The sequence below is a fragment of the Brassica napus genome, chromosome C9 (assembly GCF_020379485.1).
Source record: "Brassica napus cultivar Da-Ae chromosome C9, Da-Ae, whole genome shotgun sequence".
NCBI classification, from domain to species: domain Eukaryota; kingdom Viridiplantae; phylum Streptophyta; class Magnoliopsida; order Brassicales; family Brassicaceae; genus Brassica; species Brassica napus.
This window is the reverse complement of record NC_063452.1, coordinates 48,882,431-48,907,208: the sequence shown is the minus strand read 5'-3', so window position 1 is coordinate 48,907,208 and position 24,778 is coordinate 48,882,431. Positions and strand designations below refer to the sequence as shown.

The 24,778-nt window shown below is 33.0% G+C and overlaps 1 protein-coding gene and 1 pseudogene across 4 annotated transcripts; one reads left to right on the top strand and one right to left on the bottom strand.

Annotated features, from left to right (window-relative positions):
• The first annotated feature begins 2,612 nt into the window (after positions 1-2,612).
• LOC106390998 lies at positions 2,613-10,113 on the top strand (annotated as a pseudogene).
• Positions 10,114-13,153: 3,040 nt separating this feature from the next.
• LOC106395977 (protein SUPPRESSOR OF MAX2 1) lies at positions 13,154-17,034 on the bottom strand. 4 transcript variants are annotated; one of them, XM_048768835.1, is made up of 4 exons: positions 15,147-17,034; positions 14,840-15,051; positions 14,749-14,797; positions 13,154-14,665 (listed from the first exon to the last, which is right to left on the bottom strand). In XM_048768835.1, exons 1-4 carry the CDS (start codon positions 16,524-16,526, stop codon positions 13,427-13,429), a joined length of 2,880 nt encoding a protein of 959 aa, XP_048624792.1. In that variant the 5' UTR covers positions 16,527-17,034; the 3' UTR covers positions 13,154-13,426. The 4 variants fall into 4 exon arrangements, with proteins under 4 accessions (XP_048624792.1, XP_048624791.1, XP_013691733.2 ...); XM_048768834.1 differs by having other exon boundaries at positions 14,840-15,054; positions 15,147-17,033; XM_013836279.3 differs by having other exon boundaries at positions 14,749-15,054; positions 15,147-17,033.
• Positions 17,035-24,778: the final 7,744 nt, after the last annotated feature.

Below are 24,778 nucleotides of genomic sequence, written 5' to 3'. Positions count from 1 at the left end.
ATAAATATTTAAAAAGTTTAAAAACATTTATCTTTTTATTTTAGATTTTAAAAACGTTTTATGTTTCATAAAATTCGTTTTGTTTTGCTCATGTCAAAATAATAATAGAAAAAGTACTCATGTAAAATAAGCATGTATAGCACTTTAAAAAATATTCAAGTAAAATGTGCAGTTGTTATCTACATAAATTTAATATTCTAGTTACACTTAGTAATTCTTGGTAATCTTTACACATAGTAATATTTTGGTAAATTTTAAGTTTTATTAGTAAAATCATGTCCAAATGAAATATTTTTTAGTAAAACCAATGATTTTATACAATGAATATCATTAAAGAAGAATATTATATAAACCGTTTACAAGAAATAAGTATTTTTATAGATTCTTCTTATTATAGTCTTACGATTCACACAACAACCATGAAAGTTAAGGAATCATTTTGAAAAAAATGATAAATATTCCTAAACTATATAAGATAATCATCTAAATAGTTTTAATAGTCTTATTACTATATACATAGTCTACTAATAGATAATATATGGGTTATATATGTTAAATATACATACTACTTGTAATATATAGGGGTTTCAAATCACACATAATAAAACCAAGTAATCCTTGTAGTCCGAATTACACGTAATAAACCCAGTAATCATAGTAGTCCGAATCAAACACAATAAACCAATTAATCTTAGTAGTCTAAATTAAACACAATAAACCTAATAATTCTAGTAGTCCAGATTATACGCAATGAAAACATAATAAAATTACACATTCAAAAAAATGTGATGATCATATTTTTAGACAACTTATCAAGTAAAAAACTCACAAATTCACAACTCATTTCTGTTCCAATTAGCATTCTACAATGTTATCCCTAATCTAAAATTTCAGCAATCTTTCCCCCAATTTCATAAACCTAGTTTTTGGAATCAGCAATCGACTGTAGTTTGGCTGTAGAAGTGCTTTTACTGAAATCAGTTTAGAGTTAGGTTCCAAAACCATTTGGTATATACTTAATTGCTGCTTCTTAGACTCTTGAGTGTTGTGAAATTGCAGCGAGGTTTGGTGCTGGAAGCAGAGGATGAAGGCATGGGAAAGAGGCGTAGAAAAGAGGGAGAGAGTGAGCAAACCAAGGGTGCGGAAAAGGAAGAGGAGCTTGAAGATGAAGAATGTGGTCGGTATTAAAATATCTACTCCCATCAATGGGAGATGTTTACTTCTAATTTGGCTTGGGTTGTGTTTTCTTGAAGCCATTAAACTATTTTGTCACAAACAAATTATCATGCCGAGCTGCAGCTTTAACGTAATCAGAGATGGATGGATAGGAGTTATACCTTGTTTCATTATCGTTTTTGTTGAATTTTTATATATATCCTCTTGGGTTCAAAACTGAAACTACAAATATGGTCTAGTGGCGTTATCAAGGTTCCGGTTGATCTAATTCGCTTTGGAAGACTAAAGCAATATCCAGATATGAGATAATACCAAGCCTCATGACTTTTCAGTTAATTAGATATGTACAACATATTGAAATATTTTTTTTCAAAGCTGCATTAGAGATATTTACATTAACCATAATATATACTTTATTTTAATGCTATTCTACAAAAAAAAAATGAATCTGAAACCCAAAAACACAGTTACGACAAACGTTTTTAATCTTTCAAAATTTACATCAAATCTTACTTTTTTTACATTACCCATAATAGAAACTTCTTTTAATGAAATTTATAAAAATAAATCGTCAAAAACGGATATGAAATATCTCTTTTTTGAACTTCAAAACCTTGTTAATGGAAGATGAAGAAGATGGGCACGAGAGAGAAATAGGGTGAGCCTGATATGATTTTATTGGTTAAAATTATTTTGTGGGGTCAGGTTGTTGGAAATTATGGCTGATTTATTTAAATGAATAATCAAATGTATTAGTGAGCTGGAAAGTGAGAAGTAAGATATATAATAAATAAATATAAAGTTAGTTTAGAGAGTGCAAACACAAGGGGTAGTGAGAATAGATGAGGGATAAGGAGAATTGTTATAAATCATATTGTGGATGTCCATAACTGGCCCGGTTCATAACCGGTTCAATGCTAGAGAGAGTCGACCGTGAAGAGAGAGAGAGAATCAACATCTTGCATTTTCCTTATTAAATTATGATTTGTACTATTTCCATATTTGTATTTCCTTTCTTTAGTCTTTCCATTATTCTATGATGGTGTAATTCCCTATATATAAAGGGCTCCTTATGTTTATGAATAATACAGAAACATACAGATTCTATTCTCTTATTTCACAACAAGAATAGTTTTTTTCTACTATTAGCATATTGAGTTAAATTCCGTTCAGTTTACATAGGTCCATGATATTTGAACCTACACATATGGTTCCCAATAAGCTCAGGGAAAAAGGTATCTTTTACTTCTTCCCAGGCTTTGAGTTAGGCTTCTGGTTAGCTTATGTAGTGTGTCTAAACATTATATCAGCTTATGTTTTTGGAGTTGTGCATCAAAGCTTATGATTTTATAGTTGTTAGTCTAATGAGAACCATCACAAAGCTCTTTAGATTGCTTTATACAGTATTTTATGGAGTAAATAATGTGAATCCTTGCAAATCTTGTTAGTTATAATGTTTGACATTTTCATCATATACACATTTATGATCTACCTACACTTTAGTGTTCATGTCCATATCTAGTGTATAATCTCTATTCACAAATTTTTGTATTCACAAGTTTCAATGTCCACGCAATTTTTTTTCTGTGTCCATGTTGACGAAACACAATTTCGGTAAATTATAATTTAAAAATTTTAATAAATATTTAACTATACCTATATCACTATGTGTACATCAAAATGAAAAGAAAAAAAAGCATATGCATTTTTATACATATGTTATATATGTATTTACATATTAGCAAACAGAAAATAAGGTATAAAATATGTTGAGATAAAAAATTTTAAACTAATAATAAAATTTTCATATTTTTTTGGTAACTCTAGTAAATAAATTAAGTACTAACTAGAAACCAAAATATCTCCGAACTAAACACTATCTGAACCCAAATATAAGTTATCCATTAACAATGGAAGAGGGCATTTTCGTTCTAAATGTGCCTTGGTTTCAGGAAAAAGTGATATTCCAGCCCATTGTACACAAAGATGAAAATGTGTCTGATTGTTGTAATGCACTCCAAAAAAAAAAGTTTTCAACTTCATTTATATTTTCTGGCTCTACTATTGGGGTTTCTTTCGGCCCATATAACTTATATGACCAAGACCGATATTTGGTTAACGAATATGTTTACGGTTGGGCCTCGCTTTCTACTAACTATTTTATTCTCGTGAACTTATTATTAAAATGGATTATAAAATATCATATGATTTGGTACAAGTTCCACTTTCGGATAGACTGGTACATAAACTTTCAAAGCTTCTATCACCACTCACCAATGTCAGTATGCTATATAGTATTCAGAAATGATGTTTCAAAGGAACGCCTTACGAAATGACCGGCTAGGGCATTTTGCTAAATGTCCAATTCACTCTCGACGACTTTATACACACTCACACGTCAAAACCAAACACCTTTTGTGTTTGTATTTACTTCTTCAAAAGCAAAGTTTGAAAATTCAAGAAAAAGCTAAAGCTTCTTCATCTCTCTGAAATCGAGATACAAACGAGAGCTTGTTGTAGTGACGAAGATGGTTTTTACTCCATACCCAGATTTACTCATAATCTACAACTCTCAGGATCTTTCTCTTTCTCAACGTTTGGTAATACACTTTCTTCACTCAACGTTTGTGGTTTCCTGGAATAGATTGGAACTTTCTTCTTCAAACCATGTTTTGTTTATATACTGTAAAAATTGTAGATAATCTTGATAAGATAACTGGTGGCTAGTTTGTTTGTATTATTGATAATGTAATGTACAGCTTTAAACATTGCTTCTTCAGTTCTTTATCTCACTTGGTTTTGGTTCTGCTTTATTCAAACTTTTTATTATTTTACTGTTCTATTTAATTCTTAATTTTCCTCCACTCTTTATTGATGTTCATTAGCTCTGTTCAACATTTACCTTCTTTTCATTCATCTTCTTTTTTTTTTTTTTATATATATCTTAGGGTTTTGTTATGTTCTCTATTTCGATTTTGTTTCCGATCTCTGAGGGGTTTGTGTCTGTTGCTGGTTTATTAGAGTTTGGTTGTGTTTGCTCTCTTACGGTTTGGTTATGTGTCCGGTCTCTTAGGGGTTTGGTTCTGTTACTTGTTTTCTAGGGTTTGGCTATGTTCCTTGATTTCTAAGGCTTTGGCTATGCTAGATCTCTTAGGGTTTCTGATTCCTCTACTCTTGACGAGACACGATTAGCTTCGAGGATGTTGGTCTAAGTTTATCACAGACAATGATCCCATGGACGGAGGCTTTCTCTTGTTCTCCTACGATGGTTATAGAACCTTCTTGGTAAGCATTTTCTGGGATAGGTTGCCTGTGAAGCCCAAAGCTCCAGTCAATATTCAAGAAATTTCAGATGAGGATGAAACAACTGGTGATGATGCTAACGATGATGATGATGAAGAAGAAGAAGATAACGATCAGAACATGATCATTTATCTTTCTTCGGGAAGCAGCGAAGAAGACAATGTTGATACGTTGACAAAGCTCATGGAAGTTCAAGGAGAGGTACAACTAACCTATTATCTTGATTTCGTTTTGATCAGAATGTGTTGATCCTACTACAAGTACTTATCTGAGTGATGTTTCATTAGTTACGTCTTCGCAAAGAAAACGTGCTGAACCTATTGGTGATCCAGAGGCTATCCTGCTGATCCCTCTAACCCTTTCTTTATCGCAACTTCGACGTGTAGCGGTAGTGTGTTGGTAAGAATCTTCATCTTAAGTTCTTTTTTTTTTCTCTTCTTATAATTCAACTATAGCCCTGTTCTTTTGGGTTTCTCTGTGGCTGCGTTCAGCGGCAAATATATATACAGGAAACAAAACTATTCACGACATCGTCTTTGTAACTTGTATCTCTGGTTTTAAGAAAACAACCGCATCTTCCGACTTCTCGTCGCCGAATATTACAGCGTCACAAAACTCTATCAATTTTCAGTCGCTGTGCTTTAAACCTCCTATTCTGACAACCACGAGAGGCAGAAATCATCACCATTCACGATGGGAGGTAAAGAGTTCACAGCGGAGTTCTACTACCCATGGTTACTGTCTCGGTGCACTCTTTGTGAGAAATGGGGACATACCGAGAAGGTTTGTTTTATGAGGAAAAGAGTTCAGAAGATGGGAGAGAAGGATACAAAAAGTGCTGGTACAGAAGGATCAGGACAGAGTATAGTAAATAAAGAAGATGCGGTGCAGGTTCGGGTTGCTAGTCCTGTGGGGAAAGTTTCATTAGAGGATTTAGTGGATAAGGCTGGTACAGACTCTTCAGTGGATGTAGTTGGTTCTGTTAGTGCAGTGAAGAATGGAAATGATTGGTCACTTGTTACGTCTGATAAAGTAGGGAGAGCTCAAACTCCATTGAGAGATGCTGGTGAAGTTCTTTTTTTGGCATCGAAGTACTCTGTATCATCAGTAGATGAAGTAGAGGAAGGTGAAATTGCAGAAACACTTGAGGTGGTGGAAGATGGAAGCGTGGGAGTTGAATCAACAGAAATTCTGGAGGGGGAGTTGTTGGAAGATGAGATTTTGGATCAGAAAACAAAAGAGAAAGATAAGGCAGCTATGCAAAAAGGGGGTAGAAGAGTTCAGAAGACTAAAGCTCAAGAGGTTCAACCTAAGAGTAAAAGGTCTTCGCGACGCAAACTATAACAATGACGTGTTTCTTCTGGAATGTTCGTGGGTTTAATAAAGATTTGAAACATTTCGTGGTATTTGAGTGGGTAAATAATAAGGAGATGAGATTTGGATGTATTCTGGAAACTAGGGTGAAGGAAGGTAAATCAGAGAAAATTCTAGAGAAGGTATTTAGGGATTGGTCATCAATCACTAACTATGAGGACAGTCAGGGAGGAAGAATTTGGTTATTATGGAGAGATTCGGTCCGTATGTCTCCTGTATATAAATCGGACCAGATCATTACTTGTTCAGTGGAGATGAAGGGAGAGGAAGAGTTCTATTGTTCTTGTATCTATGCGAGTAATCAAGTGGAAGAGAGGGAGATTTTATGGGAGGACCTTGCTTTTCATCATGATTCTCCTAGTTTTAGAAATAAAGCTATGATAATTATGGGTGATTTCAACGAGATACTGGATGGGGTCGAGAGTTCGAGGTTTGAAAATATGAGTAGGATCCCCTGTGGTATGAGATAGTTTCAGAGTTTGGTTCTGCACTGTCAACTCACTGATATAGCTTATCAAAGACCACAATATACATGGTGTAACAAGAGGGAAGATGGGGTTATATGTAAGAAACTGGACAGAGTTTTGCTCAATGAAGTGGCTTTGCGTAGATTCAGCCACGCATATTCAATCCTTGAAGCTGGAGGATGCTCTGATCACATGAGGTGTAAAGTTCAGTTATTGACATCAAGTGAAAAGATTAAGTGTCCCTTTAAGTATATTAACGCAATTGGTAGCATCCCATCCTTTCTCCCTATGGTTCAGAGGTATTGGGATTCAACTGAGAGATTGTTTCATTCAACTTCTGCTATGTTCAGATTCTCCAAAAAGTTATAGTTTCTGAAGCCGTTAATTCGTGAGCTGGGAAGAGAAAAGCTGGGGAACTTTACAAAGCGCACAAAGGAGGCTTTTGATTTGTTATGTGAGAAGCAAAGTAATACTTTAGTAAATCCAAGTGAAGGGGCTGTTCAAGAAGAGACTGAAGCATATGGCAAATGGCTACATGTTGCCAGTCTAGACGAAGATTTTTTGAAGCAGAGGGCGAAGTTACATTGGCTTGATATTGGAGATAAAAATAACAAGACATTTCATAGAGCCATCAAATCCCATCAGGCTCAGAATATGATCAGAGAAATTAGTTGTGTGAATGGCAATGTGGTGAATCAGCATTCGGAAATAAAGAAGGAGGCTGAAGATTTCTTTGCTCACTTTCTTAATCATATTCCGGAGAGTTATAAGGGTGTTACTGAGGAGGAGTTGCAAACTATGCTTAAGTTTCGATGCTCCTTGGAAGATTGTAGATTGTTAGATGCAGAAGTTACTGCAGAATTTTTTATGCCTAACAATAAATCCCCAGGGCTAGATGGCTTTCCCTGTGAATTTTTTAAAACCACTTGGTCGATCATCTCTCAGGACTTTGTCATTGTAGTGCAATCAGTCTTCAGATTTGGGTTCTTGCCAAAAGGAGTTAACTCTACTATTCTTGCTCTAGTTCCCAAGAAATTGGATTCAATGGAGATGAAATACTACCGTCCGATAGCATGTTGTAACGTCCTTTATAAGGTTGTTTCGTAAATATTGTCTAATTGGCTTAAGGTGATCCTGCCAAGAATCATCTCTGAGACTCAGTCGGCGTTCGTAAAAGGTAGGCTTCTCATGGAGAATGTGCTCCTTGCCTCCGAGCTTGTTAAGAGTTACCATAAAGATACGGTTACTCCTAGGTGTTTAATGAAGATAGACATCTCAAAGGCATTCGATTCAGTGCAATGGGATTTTGTTCTGAAGAGTTTGAGTGTGTTGGGTTTTCTGGAGAAGTACATACATTGGATCAAACTTTGTATTACTAGCTCTTTCTTTTCAGTGCAAGTAAATGGTGATCTTGCAGGCTATTTTCAAAACTCAAGGGGACTTCGTCAAGGTTGTTCTTTGTCACCATATCTATTTGTGCTCTGTATGAATGTATTATCTATGAAGATAGATAGAGCAGTGGTTGAAAAGAAGTTTAAATTCCATCCGGGTTGCAAGAGTCTCTCCCTTACGCATCTTTGCTTCGCTGACGATTTAATGGTGTTTGTTGAGGGATCTAAGAAGTCGATAGAAGGTGATCTCTCTCTGTGTTCGAAGTGTTTGAAGGTTGGTCAGGTTTACGGATAAGTCTGGAGAAGTCCACGATCTATATGGCGGGGGTTGAGGAGGCTGAGAAGCGGAGTATTCTGACAAACATTCCGTTTGCGGTTGGTGAATTACCAGTGAGATACTTGGGTCCTCCCCTTATGACCCAAAGTATGAGGCAATAAGATTTTTTACCTCTGTTGGAAAGGATCAGAAGCAAAGTCTGGTCATGGACGTGTAGGTTCTTGTCCTATGCGGAGAGTTTACAACTGATAAACTTTGTGCTGCTGAGTATTGTTAATTTCTGGTCAGCGGTCTTTCGCCTTCCAAGTGCTTGTGTGAAGGAAGTGGAGCAAATTTGTGCTGCTTTTCTTTGGACATGGCCAATTCTTAAAGCTAAGAGTGTTAAAGTAGCGTGGAGTGATGTTTGTTGTAGCAAAAATGAAGGTGGGCTGGGTATAAGGAACTTACGAGAAGTTAATAAAGTGAATGGGCTGAAGCTGATATGGAGATTGTTGTCTGGTGACTCGTTGTGGGGTAAATGGATCAAAGCAAATTTACTCAAGGGGATAAATTTTTGGTAGGTAAACTCTAAACGCAGACAAGATCTTAGATGTGGAGAAAAATGTTGAAACTGAGAGAAGTGGCTAAGTTGTTTCATAGGAGAGAGTTGGGTAATGGTAGACATATATCTTTCTGGCTTTATATATGGTCAGAAAGAGGAGCATTAATTGATTTGTTGGGTCCACGAGGTATGATAGAGATGGGTGTGAAAAGGGATGCGACTTTGGAAGAAGTAGTATTGGTTGTTAGAAGGAGAAGAAAACATCGTACAAGAGTCCTAAATGATATAGAAGTTGAGTTATATATCATTGCAAGCAAGCTTGTGCCTAAGAAGGAGGATAGTAATCTTTGGAGAGGTAAAACTGGGTTTAAACAGAAATTTTCTACTCATGAAACTTGGTCCTTGCTGAGAGAGGGTAAGACTCCAGTCTCCTGGGCTCGTGCTAACTGGTTTTCTCAAGCTACTCCAAAGTTTGCATTTATGGCGTTGTTGTCTGTTAGAGACAGAATGTCAACTTTGGACAGGATAGCTAAATGGAGTTAGGGTCTTGACACAATGTGTGTACTCTGTAAAAGTGTTTCTGAATCGAGAAAGTCATTTGTTTTTTCAGTGTGATTACTCGTCTCAGGTCTGGAAGTATACTGCCAAAGGGATATTGCGAAGTTCCTACACTAATGACTGGTCTGGAATTATTGCGCTCATCTCAGATGAGACAAGGGAGAAGATGAGCCGGTTCTGTCTTCGATATACTTTTCAGGCTGTGTTGTATGCAATCTGGAGAGAGCGTAACAAGGTAATGCATGGGGAAAAGATGATGCAGCTACCAGCAATAAAAAGGATGGTGGACAAAGGGATTCGTAATAAGATCACATTGATGAGTACGAGAGGGACCAAGGGTATGGAGAAGTTGATGCAATACTAGTTTTATACTATAATGTAAATAGGCTTTCAGTTCATTTTTGGGAGGGTAGCTATAGCTAATTCTAGTATAAAAATTGTATTTGATGTATAAATGTTTTTTTTGAATAAATTTAACATTCATTTAAAAAAAAAAAAAAAATCATCACCGTATAGTGTATTTATTTAGTCACTGACGCTGCCACAGAGAAAACCAAAAGAACATGGCTTATCTTTTTGATATACTAATTTGATTTTGTATTTTGTTGCTTGTAGGTTTTTGCTAAGCAAGTAATAAAAGACCATGACTTAAAGTTTGGTGGCACAATCAAGTTCATCTATGGATTTGGCGAATTAGAGGGAAAGATGGATAACAAGTGGAAAGAAATCTACGAAAGAAATGATGCCACGCCTGAATACTATCTTAACCTTGTGTTCATTTAAATCTTCTGAAGGTCTTGGATTTGCAGTTGTGTTCATTTAAATCTGCTGTAGCATGTGTAACGGAAACAATGGAGTATGACTCAATTTTCTTCTCTCGAGTTAATCTTAGTCTTTTTCTTTTAGAGGCTTTTGTGTTGTCCTTTTGTCTCATGATTAAGATCTTATGTCCAAACTTGATGTTTGGTTAGTTATATCTGAAAAAGAAACAATTTTCTCAAAAAAAAACTTGATGTTTGGTTTTGAGTTTTATGTTGTGAAAATCATTTAAATCGTGTGTTTCTAACAGAAACAATGGAATGTGACTCCATTTTCTTCATGTTAAATTTTAAAACTGGATTTTGTCAAAACATAAATAAAACAGATGGGATGCAACTTAATCTTCTTAAATACATTTTGTAGTTTTCGAAATGAAAATATAATGTTATCAGGTCCAATATTTTTAAATATCCCAAACAACTTTTTTTTTGTCATCGTCCCAAACAACTTATTTACACATATTTTATTCAATGGTTTGTAAAAATAGTTTTACTAAGTTGACTTTATAAAGAGATATTACCTATCATAAACAGCTTAACAATGTAATTGTATTTCTTTATCTTACTATTTTCTATAAATATGTGAAAATAACTCAAATATGTGATAACACAATACATTATAGTAGTAATAATAAGAAGATTAGATGAAGTAAATACTAATATACTAATATATAGAATAATTATTTAATAACAATTTTAATCATTATTTTATTAATAAAACTATAAATAAGGCTAAAATTTAGAAATATTACTATTGGTACTTTATTTACATATTAAAATTTTGAAAATCTTAACAAAAAAATTTGAAAATCTTAATTTTTTTTTGTAACTATCTCAAATTTATTGGTCTAATCGGCGGGTAAGTCATTTACATGATTTTCAGTCTCCATGATCTTTCATAGGATTTTCTCAAAGCTCTGCCTTGAGATGGATCTTTCTTGGATTTAAATATATGGACAATAACACAAATTTTTTTATCTTGTTTATATTCCATACGTTTTATATTAAGTGTCATTTTATCTTTTAAATTTTGTTTTCTATATAAGTGTTGTTTTTATATTTTCAGTGCAAATATTAAATAAAAATTTCAGTATTTACTTTTATTTTTAAGTTATTAATTAATAAAACCAAACAAATAGATATTTGGTCCAGTTTCAAAAAAAAAAAATAGATATTTGGTGAGGGCTCGGAAGTATACTGACAGTTTACATTTTTCTTGATAAGTTGAGTTGTCCAAATCATCAGCGTCATCTAATTTATTGTGCAATCTTTCTCACATTTATTGAGCATGCATTATTTAATTGTTTCTGAATGACATACATGATACAACTATTAAAGCGAGGAACTGCAAGCTATAAAGTATAAATTAATTCGGTTAGAATCTGTTTAGATTTGAAAGTACTGAAAAAGTAAAAATTGTAATTAGGCAAGATAATCTATCTCCTTATTATAAACAAGGAAAGATGAAACAAGGGAAAACGCTCATGATTAGTACCAAACATTCTGACATCACAACACCACGTCACTCTTATTTTAACGCAAACATATTATAATAACTAGATTAAGACTCGCGTATTGCACAGAATAAACATTATATATAAATTATTTTTACGTATTATATATATTTTTACACATTATAAAATAATAAATATATATTAAATATTAAAAATTAGTGACTATTACGTATATTATCAAATTGATGCAAACACATAAATAAATTGTATTAATCCAAACAAACACTTATATTTTATATGGTCTCTATTTAAATTTAAATGATATTTACATAGATATAATATATTTTTAATATTGATATTTATTAAATATTTTTTTTACTCAGTTTTTTTTTATCATTTGTATCTTCTTATAACTAAAACTTTGAATTACTGATAATAATTTTTTTCATCGTGTGATGTTTAATAGTTTTTGCAATTTATATTTTTTTTAAATAAATCAATGCAAAATTTAAAATTTAACTATTAAGTTGTCAATATTTGTTCAAAGCTTTTATAAAAAAAAACTGTTCAAATAAAACTTCAAAATTTAACTATTTATGTATGTTATATGGTATATAGTTAATTTAAACGATTTTAATATATACATATATATATATATATATATATATATTTAATCTCAATATTTATTAAATGAGTCTTCATAATTATATGATTTTGTAATCATTTGTACATTGTCATAAAAAATTTAAACCATGGTTCACAAAAAATTTAATGTGAGACTTTTAACACTTTTAGTAATTTATAGTCATTTTTAAAAATTCAAAATATTACATATACAGAAAAATCTAATTTTATTATATGGTTAATATGGTTGTTTAATTTATTTTAATTAGTTAAAATTGAAAAAATGATAGAGAATACACTATTTTTTTATCAAATATTTATTATTCAAAATTATTAATTTTTTTTTTGGTATGATTCAAAATCATTAATTGTCATATATACTTTAGCTATATTAGACAATTCCGTAATTTTTATTTATAGAAAGAATGAAGAACATTAATAATTAATTTATAGTTAGTTTAATAAAAAAACTTATTATATATTTAGATGAACCAACATATTTTTCTAGAGATTCTAAGAATTGGTAATGACACATTAAATTGTTTTTGTTTAAAGTATCAAATGTTGTAATGTTTTTTTTTTTAATACAAAGGGGATGTTATACATTAGATCATATATTGTTTTTGTTTAAAGTGTTTTTCAAGTGTTTTTTTTTTAAAAAAAGAGTGTTTTCAAGTATGTGATACTTTTGCGTCGTACGTTTTCGTAGTTGTAACAGGTAAGCTCAAAGGATAAAGTAATAATTTAATTAGTTATTATTTGTACTAGAAAACAAAACAAAAAAGGATGAGGAAAAGGTCAAAAAATGCAAACAATTATTGAATAAATGTATAATTAAACGACGAAAACACATGCAATGTTCACCATTCATTGAACCAAAACCTTATTTTAATTTAATATCGGTTGGTGTCTTCCTTTAGCTTTTCAACTTTTTAAAGTGTGTTGTTGTCTTTCTTTTTCTGGAAACTTTTTGTTATTCCTTTTCCATTTTTGTCGTTTTCTTTAATATTTTTCCGTCTTGTATAGAAAAAATGTAATAAAGCTAAGCAATTACAGATTTTCTGCAATTAAAACTGTTTTTAGCCTTTTACACTTCTTAACTCAAGAATCGATGGTCCCTCCCTATTCATGGATATGAATGAAGATGACTAAAGAAAATACAAATTTTAATTGACAAAAAATACTTATAACTTTATTAATCTTCATTATTTATCTATCAAATAAATCTCTATAATTGCTACATAAATCACCCCTCCCGTACCGTACATAAACACAAAAACTATAAGTAAATAAAAAGAACAAAAAAACTATAAACACCTTTTTATACTGTTTTTACCTCTAACCGGTTTTACCCCCCCCCCCCCCCCCCACCCCCCCAGTTGAGACATATTTACTTCTCTACCCTTCCACAGTAATAACAAAAACTCCATCTCTGTTTCTTCCTCAAGCTGCCAACGTAACACTAGTCGGCAGTAAATCACCACCGCTCCGTTCACCGGAATCTTCATCTAGCTCAAGCCGAGCAACTGTACGGTCACCGTAAGTACCAGGAGACGACACTCGAGCCTTAAGCTGGCTCAGAACCGGAACAATCGCCTTCTGAATCCACTCCTCTAACTCCATCTCGCCTAACCATACCCCACTCAAGATCCTCTGAAGCACATCTTCCTCCACTTCTATCGATAAAGATTCGCCTACAACCGTCGCGAACCTCTCCGACAACGTATCTGAAACTCTCTGCCTCACAGCTCCGAAATCAACAGCCCTAAACGCCACCGCATCGTCTACGCGACTCACCAGCTCGTGAAACGCAAACGGAACACATTGCAAAGATAACTTTCCACTAAACTCTTCTTGATCGTTGTTATCTGTTAGCTCGCTCGTATTGTTCGAACCATCATCCGCCGTATCAGCAGCTTGGTTTAAATCAAACGCTAAACCGGAACCATGTTCTTTCTTCGGTTTAGTCAACCTCTCTTCAACACCACTACTCAGCCAGCTAGCTCGACGTTTACCACGCATACACAGCCTCAACCGCCAGCTTTCACTAGCCAAATCTCTCAGCTTCGCCTCGTCGTCTGAGAAACACGTTTTGGTTCCCGAAGAACGATGCCAGCTCGCTGTCATAACAAAGATCACGTTACCTAAACTGATCTCACGTCCGTGCGAATCAGAGATTCTCCCTCTATCCATCGCTCGTTTTATACTTCCACGCAACAACATATCCGCTTCGTCGATATCTTCAAGCAAGATAACGGAGAAGGGACTCCTCTTAACAGTTTCCGCAATCCTGTCCAACACGGTTTTACCACGGACTCCGCCTGGTTCTTGTCTCGACCCGAGTGAGATCATTATAGGACTGGTTCCGTATACTAGAGAAGACAGAGCCGACACCATTTTCCTCTTGCCAACTCTGTCTGGCCCTGAAAAGAGTAACCACACGTCTCCTTTTGATACCACACCGCGTCGTTTCCCAGCCCCTAGCTTGCATTGACTAACGGTGGCGGCGACGGCAGAGGCTGCGTCGTGCTGCCACCAGACTTTCTCTGTCATTCCCTTTAGAAGCTTCTTAAACAAATCAATGTCTAGAGAGTTCTGCATAACACTGATCTTATCGTTGTTGTTCTGTACTGATTCAGACGATATGCAGCCGAGAAAGTCTCTCACTCGCGTATCCGAATCCTAAATAAACCGAATACATTTTAGGTTTTGTGGTTTTCTTTAATAAACATTTTCATCGCAATAATTTTAATATAGACGCAAACCTCTGTTCGTCCAAGAACAAGATCGGTCTGAACCGGACTCCCGGGAGGACTCTTCTTCTTGGCTTGTTCTGTCACCAAAGGGGTCATAGGTTTCAAGTGTACCCTCTCACGCAACTCTCTGTTCGGCTGGAACTTTTGCTGTAACGGCTGACGGAGAAGCATGTTGGGACTGTAGGAGCTTGTTGTCAACGGTATAGGAGTCGGAGTCGGAATCGGAGCGATCCTCTCGTTCTTGTTATGGAAGCTAGGATGAAGACGCACACACGCATCATTCCATTTCTTCTTCACTTCTTCAATCTTCGCCTGCTGTTATAAATTAAAAAAGAAAGAAGAAGAAGATTTGATTAGTCAATTGCAAACGTGGAAGAGAAGAAGAAGACTCAAAACCATAAACTTACCGGTACACGATCAACCGGTTTAGCATTCAACAGCCATTGTGGCAACTGTTTAGTCTGAGCGACTTCTGTCTTAACCTCTTGAGACACTGACTCAGTTTCAGAAAGCTCTCGCTCGCAACTCTTTGAACACTCCGGACAACATTTCGACGTCTTCATGTTCCCAGGCACGAAGCTCTTCAATGGCGTGAACGATCCCAAACTGTTCGAAAGCCTAGGGAAAGCTCCGGACGCCGGAGCTTTAGCAGCCACCGACACAGCTTGCAGATCCCAATCATTCTCCATTGACGGATGATAGACTTGACATCGTAAATAAGTCTCGCACGTGGCGGTTCCGATAAACCAGAGCCTTCCTTGGAACTTCTCCAAAAGCCTCCGTAGCTCCGCCACCGCCGTCCTCCCTACCTCAACTGCCATCGGTTGTGGTTGCTCCACGAGCCATTTCAAGTCTCCCAGATTGAGAACCACTCCTCCAGGATCCGAAGTATTTATCCGGGTCTCGAGCAACCCGTCTAGCTTCGTGATTCTCTCCTCCTTATCCGAACCGATCTCCTCGAAGTGAACAACCTTTGAGTTCTTAACCGCCGCTTCTCCGGATTCAATTCTCTTAAGGATCTCTTTAATTACCCGACCCGGCTCCGAATCCCCGACTAAAACCGGGTTTTTCTTCTTCCCACGACCCAGTATATCCATCACCCGCTCCACGTCATCGCTCTTATTAATAACCCCTGTTTGCTGCGCCGACGCGGGGCCGTTCTGCTGCAACCGTGGATTAAGATACGTGTTCCGGGTCATCGGTCCTCCTCCACCGGGTCGGAAATTTAACCCGACTGATGAAACGCTCGGAACCGGCGTCGTATTGGACGGACTATTATTATTATTATTACTCAGCGACTGTTCTATTGCGGCTTTAACGGCGGGGCTAGAGAAGCTAGCCTCTCGCATAACCCGGCTCACACTCGGATCATCCAATATCGATATAATCAGCTGCTCCAGCTCCACTTTCACCGCTAACAACGGCTGCTGCTGCTGCTCCGGACATCCACGGCGTTGATGAGCTTGAGCACGCTTTAGCGCCGCCATGAGCGCGTTCGAGATCGGAGGATCGTTCGCCGGAGTCGTCGTCGCGGTGGGGAGACGCTCTAAGGCGACGCTGAAGCAGAGCTCGAGGGCTCGACACTGGAGCGGGTGGGAGGAGTTGGGATGAGATCGGATACAGGCTCGTCGGAGGAAACCTGAGGAAGAAGCGAGAAGAGTGGTTGCGACATGTAGCGGTGTGGTTTGGCCGTGGTTGCGACGCGCCGCTTCTGAGATTGATTGGTTTAAAACGGTGGCAGCCTCGGGGGTTAGAGTCTGTTGGATCGTGCTTAGACCAGCTCTCATCGTTCTTGTTCGTCCACTTTGTGTTCTCTCTCTCTCTCTTTCCTCTTTCTTCAATTATGTGTAGAAAAGATCGAATCTTTTTTTCTTTGGTGAATGAAATAAAAATTGAATCTTTTGAGTTGGGTTGTCAATTATTCAGACAGGTTTTATGAACTGGGTTCCTTTATTTTCCCGGTCGGAAGCAAGAGAGAAAGAAAGAAGGAATAATGAATGATATAGGATTTGCCTTGAACTGACTCGAAGGAATATACACCGGCTAGAAAAATGAAAAGGCTTTAGATAGGTTTTATAAGACAAGGAAGAAAAAGTTGGTCTTTTTTTCTCTGATTTAAAAGGATTTATTGGGAGATGCAGACAAATTGGGATTTCAAATGGATCACAGAAAATGGCTTTTTAGATAGATTAATGATAATAATAATAATAAAATAAAAGAAGGAACTTTCAGATCCAATAAATTGAAGATAAAAAGTAAATATAGAAAGGTGGGGAAGTTGCAGCAGAGTGAAGAAAATTCAAAGAGAAAAGGATAGAAGAAGAAGAAGTGAATGATACTTCTTTCTCGCTTTTGCCTCTTTCTCGCTTAATTGTAAAAAGCTGTACGCGTGTTTCTGCTTCTCTACACCCATCCAATGTGACATAAATATTTACAGAAAAAAATTAAAATATAATAATTTAGGTACTATTTTTATTAGTTTTATTTTTTATTTGTTTGTGTATTTTAATTACAATTCTAATTTATGATTTATTTAGTTTCTTGTTTTAATTTTGCAAAATATTTAACTTGGCCATTATATTTATTTCTGAAATTATAATACGTTTTAAATTTGGTGTAGTTAATTAATTTTAGTTCTTGCTGTTAATTATGTGTGTATATCATATTTTGATTATTTTGATCAAATATTTTAGTTTCAATAAATTTGTTAAAACCTCTAATCATTTAACAGTTCATAAAATAATAAAATCTAATAACTGAGAAAACAATTCTCGTTTGGGCCATTATGCGTGAAAGTCGTATAATATGAAATGAATATTATAGTAGAAACAAAATAACTGAAGTGAAAAATAATAGTTTTATCGAAGTGGATTTATATGTGACAAGGAAAATTGCATAAAATTATTAGGAGATTGCTTTAGAAATAGAAAATTGTATACTTTTCAAAAGTGTAATATTTCTAACTAAAGTATACGTATACTAAAACTAACATAATTTTTTTTAACGTAGGATTTGAATTCCAGAAGATATAAAAATTATAAATAAGGAAAATATAAAAAGTAAAGATATTTATAGCAATGTTTTTAAACACGATCCAGACATTGAATCTGGATTACTTTTCGGTCATTGGGCTATAGGATCAACGAGGGTGAACTGTAGGTCAGTAGTTTAATTAATTCTAATATAATATATATATATATATATATATATCAATATCAATATTGAAAACAAAAAAAAAATCATGTTTTAGAATATAGTAATTTTTTTAAGATTTATTTTCTTTAGTTTTTAATTTTATATAAAATATTATTTAAATAAAATGTTTTAACAAGTTTGAGTAGCAATATATAATAAAAATACAATAAGAGTAATTTTTTTAAAAAAAATAAATATTTAATGAAAAATTTGATATTAATTTTAAAAATTTTAAATAACAATTTAAATCAAATTGGATTACGTATTGTTCATGTAGAATTGTCAACTGTAATATCGTCTGTAATATTTTTCTTTGTAATAATATAATTATGTAGCGTTACAAACATAGTAGGTGCACCTAATGTTCTCAGAAACCAGTAATTGTAGTTTTAGATATTAAGAAGTGATTTATATAATTAGTAAGTTGATTAAAACAAATGCATGATCGAATAATCATAATTAATTAACTAATAGATACATTATCTATTAAAATAAAATAATAGTATAATTTACTAAATATTTAATACTATGTTATTATGATAAAATATAAATTATTAGTTAAGTATGATTAGAATAAAAACTATGTATATAATAATAATTTTATTTTATAAAATGGAATAAAATTAGGATTTTAAGAATAATTTTTTTATGGTAGTTAATGTTGGACTTAGAGCATTAAGTTCATTGAATTTATATATACGGGGGTGTCCGCGCGGAATATTATTTTTATTATTGATAAGAGCATGATTTTTTGGATAATGTAATTACGTTATCGTTTTTATTTGTTAATATCATTATTTAGTGTTAATATATTTTGTGTTTGTTTTTTCGAATAATGTGTTGTTGTGTGTATACTAGTTGTTAGTAGTGAAAATGAACCTCTAACGTAAAAGAATATTGAATTTCAATAACTTTGTTGATCCTAAGATTAACGGTTTCAGCGTCAAAATTTTATTATATTTTTTTCATAATTTTGAAAATTGTAACTTTTAAGATGTTTTTTGCGCTCTCCCCATATTTTGAACTTGAACCATCACCGTCTATTTATTTCGTTACCTTTCTGGTGTGCAGTGCTTCTCACCATCACCAGAAAAAGACTCACATTTTTCTCTTGTTCTTCCTCGCCTTCTTCACCTGTGAGATTATATGGTATTTGTTGTAGATCGGGTTTATGAATTTTCAGTTTTCGGTTGATTCTCACGGCATTGTAGGTTGTTCCAGTCAACATTGACTGCTCCTTCTTCCTTAGATTTTAGCTGATGTTAGGAACTGCATCTCCTTGGTTGGGTCAGAGTTTAGTCGTCTTTGATGTTATATTCCTCGTCGTTGGCTTACCGTTAATAGTCTATGCTCGTCTTGGTTTTCAAGATCTAATTTTTGGTGTTCTGATTTCTATGCTCTCTTTCATAGCTCGAGGACGACTCCATAGTTTCTTGATTTCGTTTCGTCTCCCTTTCCCTCTCTATTCTCGCATCTCTTTCACTATGTTTGCCACTCGAGGTTTGGATAATGTTTTCGTTCGTGTATGCTATGTGGGCTTGGAAGGTTATTTCTGGTCTCAAGTTTAGTCTCTGATTTCTCGGTGGTTGTCTTCTATTTTTTCTCCTTCAAGTTGTTTCTTTTATTTCCATGTTTCCCTTGGTATAGGTGTGCGGAGTTAGTCTCTTGGAGCTTTGGTCCCTTCTATCCAGAGCTTTGTGGTTTTTCACTTGCATGGCCGTTTTGTATATTCTTGTTTAGTTTGTGAGGTGTTTCTTACCTTTTAGCTAATGATTGTGATTCCGGTGCTTTAAGCATATATGTTTCTGCTTCTTGGTGACTTTGGCCTTTCGATTATTATTCTCCCTCTCGCCCGCTTTCTTGGTTATTTGCGTTGATGCTCTAATTTTTTATCCTTAGTTTGATTTAGGGCTGGGCAAATAAACCGAATCCGAAAACCCGAACCGAATCCGATCAGATAAAAATGAATCCGAACCGATTCGAACCCGACGTAAATACCGAATGGATCTTGTTTTGTGGTATTTCGGGTTATGGGTATTATCCGAACCGTACCCGAATCTAAATGGATATCCGATAGAACCCGAAACATTCAAAACCTCGAAAAGATCTTGTACCAAACATGACCTCAATTCCTAATATGTATCCAAAATACACTAAGAAATATTGAAAATCTAAAATACTTATCTATTACATGAGGGTTGATGGTTGAAGATGGCTGTTGAATCTTGAAGTATTTAGATTTAGATTTTGTTTTCGTTAAACAATGTTTCTCATTTCATGAGAACTTGGTTTTCGTTTTATGTTTTTATTTATTTGGTTTTCTTTTTATCAGTAAATATGTTTACTTTTCGTTTGATTTTGAACGATCACGGTTGATGTTGCTTATTTTTTTAATCGATTTTACTTAAATTTTGGTTACAAAATAGGTACAAATCAGGTATTTTAAAACTGAAGAACCGATTTTACTCATGTTTTGGTTATAAAATAGGTAAAAATCAGGTACTTTAAAACCGAAAAACTGATTGGGACCCGAACTCGAAAGTATATTGGGTTGTACCGGTTCTTTGAAGATTTACTAACCCTGACCCGAACCCGAACCGGCCCCGAACCGAACTTTCATATAATCCGAATGGGGCTGATTTTGATAAACCCGAAAAACCAAAGCCTGATTGGATAAAACCGAAACCCGATTGGGACTCCGAATGCCCATGCCTAGTTTGATTATCTTATGATATTAACAGTGAAATAAATATATAGTTTGTAAATGAAATAATAAAAATAGTAAAAATAATAAAATGGTGGAAGTTTATGCTATTTTTAGTTGTGAATACATTAAATATTTAAAATATATTTATATTATTATTTTTTTTTGAATTTGAGGGACCAATAAGTGTGAGAAGGATTAGATAGTACACAATTAGAAATTGATGGAACAAATTACAATAATCTAAAAGAAGAAGAATTTAAAATACAAAAAAAAAACATGAGGACACATGTCAAGAAACCCCACTTCCACGTGTATAAGAACAGAAAAAAAACAATTTTATATATATAGATATATTAGTGATCAATGGAATTTTGATAAGAATAGTTAAAAATAAATAAAATAAACTTATGATAAATAATTAGTAAACAATAGTTAGAAAGTATCATATTATTTCATATATTTCATAATTATAGTATTCAAATATCAACTAATTACTTATATTATATATATATATATATATATCTGATTTTAAATAAATTTTATTACAATTTTAACTGTATTATTATTCATTTGTAATCATTCGTAACCAATTTTTTTGAGACAAATATTTTGATAATTTTGAAATGGCACATGTAAGTATTGAATATATTTTTCATGATTATTATTACATAAATAATTATTATCACTCCTAAATATTGTGTTTTGAGATAGTAATGAAAGAAATAATTAATTCCTTTACCTCGCAAAAAAAATTTTCAAAAAAAAAAGTAGCTTTACTTTGTTTATAAAGAAACGAGCCTAATTTTTCACTCCATTAAATTTGTTTAGATTCTGGACTTACATTTACAACCATCTTTAATTTATTCCACCATCTAGAAAAAGGGTTTAATAAACTCTTTGTGATTCTAAAACTAAAGTTGTATCTGGAAGCATGGCTTTAACCAATATTTCTTACTATATTATCAACTTTTCAAAATTCAACATTTCTCCGTGATATATATTAGATAACAAATGTAAAATTTCGTTAGTTATTTCATTTAAAGAATCTTACTCTTTTTCAAAAAAATATATATTAGATAAAAATAACAAAAAAAATCATAGGAAGCCTGCTGCATGGGTCTAAAAAAGGGAACTTTGTTCATGATATGTCCATGGCAAATCAATTCACGTGATACATCACATATAGTTACACCTTTCCAACAAAATTATTAGGTGGAAGCAGATAAAATAATATCATCACAACAAAAATCTTAGCGGTGGAGACGTTTAAAATTGGAGGAGGAGGAGGAGGAGGAGGAGGGGGGGGGGGGGGGGGGGGGTATTCTGGTTTTATAGGCTTAGAAAGTCATTCTGGTCTTTGGTTTATAATCTGTTCGATAATATGCAAACAACAAAGACCGCATGACTAATATAACTTCAAAACATGAACAGTTAAACTAGATAACTAATAATAAGATTCCAGTGTATAAGTTTTTTCCAGTTTTTCTCCACTGGAAAGTCATTCATAAGAATCCGTAAGGGAGACTAAACAAAGTCAGTACGCGTTTTAAAAGTAGAGGTGATATTATACCCGTTTACTCGATTTAAACAAAAATTGAGCATACTTTCAGTGGTTATTTTATTTCACACCTTAAACAAGAGTTGACTACTAAAAAAACTAAGCTTTGATTACATTTACTCTATTCAAAACTAAAAGTATTAAAATGAAACTAAAAGGTAATTAACCGTCTCATATATAAAATGGACTACTTCTACTTTCTTTATTTGCTGAGATTACTGTACTTTTTATTGGCACATATTTCATCCGTTTCAAAATAATCATGTTTTAGAAAAAAATACTTCGAAAATACCTTTTTACATTTTATTAGATAATAATAATAATAAACTGTAAATTTTGAATGAGTTAATTATGTTTATTAAATTTTAATTGACTAAAATTATAAAAAAAAATTAATCACAAAACAATGAATTTTCAACAAAAAAAAACAATGAATTTCTAATTAAAATTTAAGAAATTTTCTTAATATATGTGAATATTCCCAAAACCAACAATTTATTAAAACAGAGGAAGTAGTTTTGAAAAACAGAAAAAAAAAATACAAACATAAAACCTTTCACGATGTCAGAAACAGTGCTTAATAAATGAAGGTGAAATTGTGAAAATAAAAAGTTTTATTGCTAAGATACATATTAGCTGAACATTACTATCAAGTATCTGGTTGCGCTGAGAGCATCTCCAAAAGACACTCTATAACTTCAAATATGAAGTTTTTCGATCTCCAAAAAAGAACTTCAAAACTTCAAATTTGAAGGTTCATATTTTTATTTGTATTTTGGTCCCTACAATTACACATCACATTTATAATTCTTAAATATTTTTTTGTCTATTATTTTAATCTTTATTAAAATTATATCTCATAAATATTTTAAGTTTTGTGTTACAAAATTTAAGTTTACACATAAAATTAAATAAAACTTTAAAAGAAGATTTAAAATATTTAAAACTAGGTTTAGATAACAAAATATACAAAAAAACTTTTAAAAAATTACATAGACATAACTATTACACATATTTAAATATTACAACAACACTAATAGTCAGGTAAGTTTGATCCGGAACCTTCAAAATTTCCAAATATTGTCCAATTTTTTTTTGTGTAATTTAAGATGGTTGTTGTTGTTGATGATGATGTCTTTTCGTACAATTCTTTCTTGTTCATATTGAATATATTCACGAGTATTAATATCATCGATAAAAGTTAGTTTGTTAGCAATATTTTATGTTTCTCTTGTACTTTCTTGTTCTGATCTAATGTATTTACAAATATTAATATCTTCCTATTTCAACAATTTTTATCTCTAATCTACAAATTAAAAATGAGGAGAGCTATTTTTATTTCGAAATGCACTAGTATATCATATATGCATTACGAAAATCACTTTATGGAATAATATGATATTTTGCTTGAAGTTTAATATTAATTAAGTTATTTTGTTTAAAATTTTATATTTTAATATAATATTTTATTAATTAATATTGTTGTAATATGTTTATAAATGTGCTAGTTATTTACAAAAGTTTTATGAATTCAAATTAGTTATAACAAATATAAGAACCATATTATAAAATACAAATAGTTTTGAAGTTAAATTTGAAGTTTTGCTTCCGGAGAAGAACACCTTTAAACTTCAAATATCGAATTTTGGAAACTTCAAAATAGAGTTTCTTTTTGAAGATGCTCTAAGCCGGCTATACATGTCTGGCCGTATTAAGTTACTAACAACTGTAGTCCGTAAGTTACTAGTAGGAAAAAATCACATAAAAAAATTCTTGAAAGTATCGATTACTAACATTTTAAATTTTGAAGTTTTTTTTTTTTTGACAACAACATTCAAATACTAACTAGAATCTCCAGCCGATCTAGCAAGCCAAACCGGTGGAGTTGAATCGACATAAAGCAAAGCTGAAGGAGAACTTCTCGCACCACGTGCAAGCTTATCCGCCAAGGTATTGTGTGCTCTAAGAATATGTCTGATCCGAAAATAGGGGAAGAACATCTTACTTCGGTTGAATTCTTCCATGTGTGTAGAAAAGGCAGGCCATTCTTCAGGTGTCGACACCATCTTCACCAGTTGAGAACAATCCATCACAAAAACTACATCAGAATATTGGAGGGTCTTCATGCATTCTATTGCCTAGATTAGTGCTTCACATTCAGCATGGAGAGGTGATAAATTTTGAAGTTTTTTCACTAATATTTTTAATTTTCAAAGTGTTATTTATATTATAAAAATCTTTAGAAATTGACTGGCTGAACAAGTAAAATAATAATGTGTCAGTTTTGTTTTCAAAAAATAATTATTTAATTAATAAAATTAAAAAAAATATTCTAAAATTCAGAATTAAATAAAAATCAGTAACAAAAACTCATAAAATTAAATAAAAATTCAGATTTTTTTAAATTAGAAAATTAAATAAAAACAAAATAATTATTTTATTTAAAAAAATAAGATGAAACTAAAAATACAGAAAAACTAAAAACAAGTCATAAATTTGAAAAAAAATAGAAAATTCAACAAAGTTTTTTTTTGTTATTTTCAACGATACTGTTAGAAATTATCATTGGTGATATGCTA

Excerpts from the sequence above, each read along its gene's own strand:
- LOC106395977 (XM_013836279.3), bottom strand. The coding sequence starts at position 16,526 with ATGAGAGCTGGTCTAAGCACGATCCAACAGACTCTAACCCCCGAGGCT. Across the intron at positions 15,055-15,146 it reads AACCGGTTGATCGTGTACCG|CAGGCGAAGATTGAAGAAGT; the intron begins GTAAGTTTATGG and ends AATTTATAACAG. Across the intron at positions 14,666-14,748 it reads TTGTTCTTGGACGAACAGAG|GATTCGGATACGCGAGTGAG; the intron begins GTTTGCGTCTAT and ends CGGTTTATTTAG.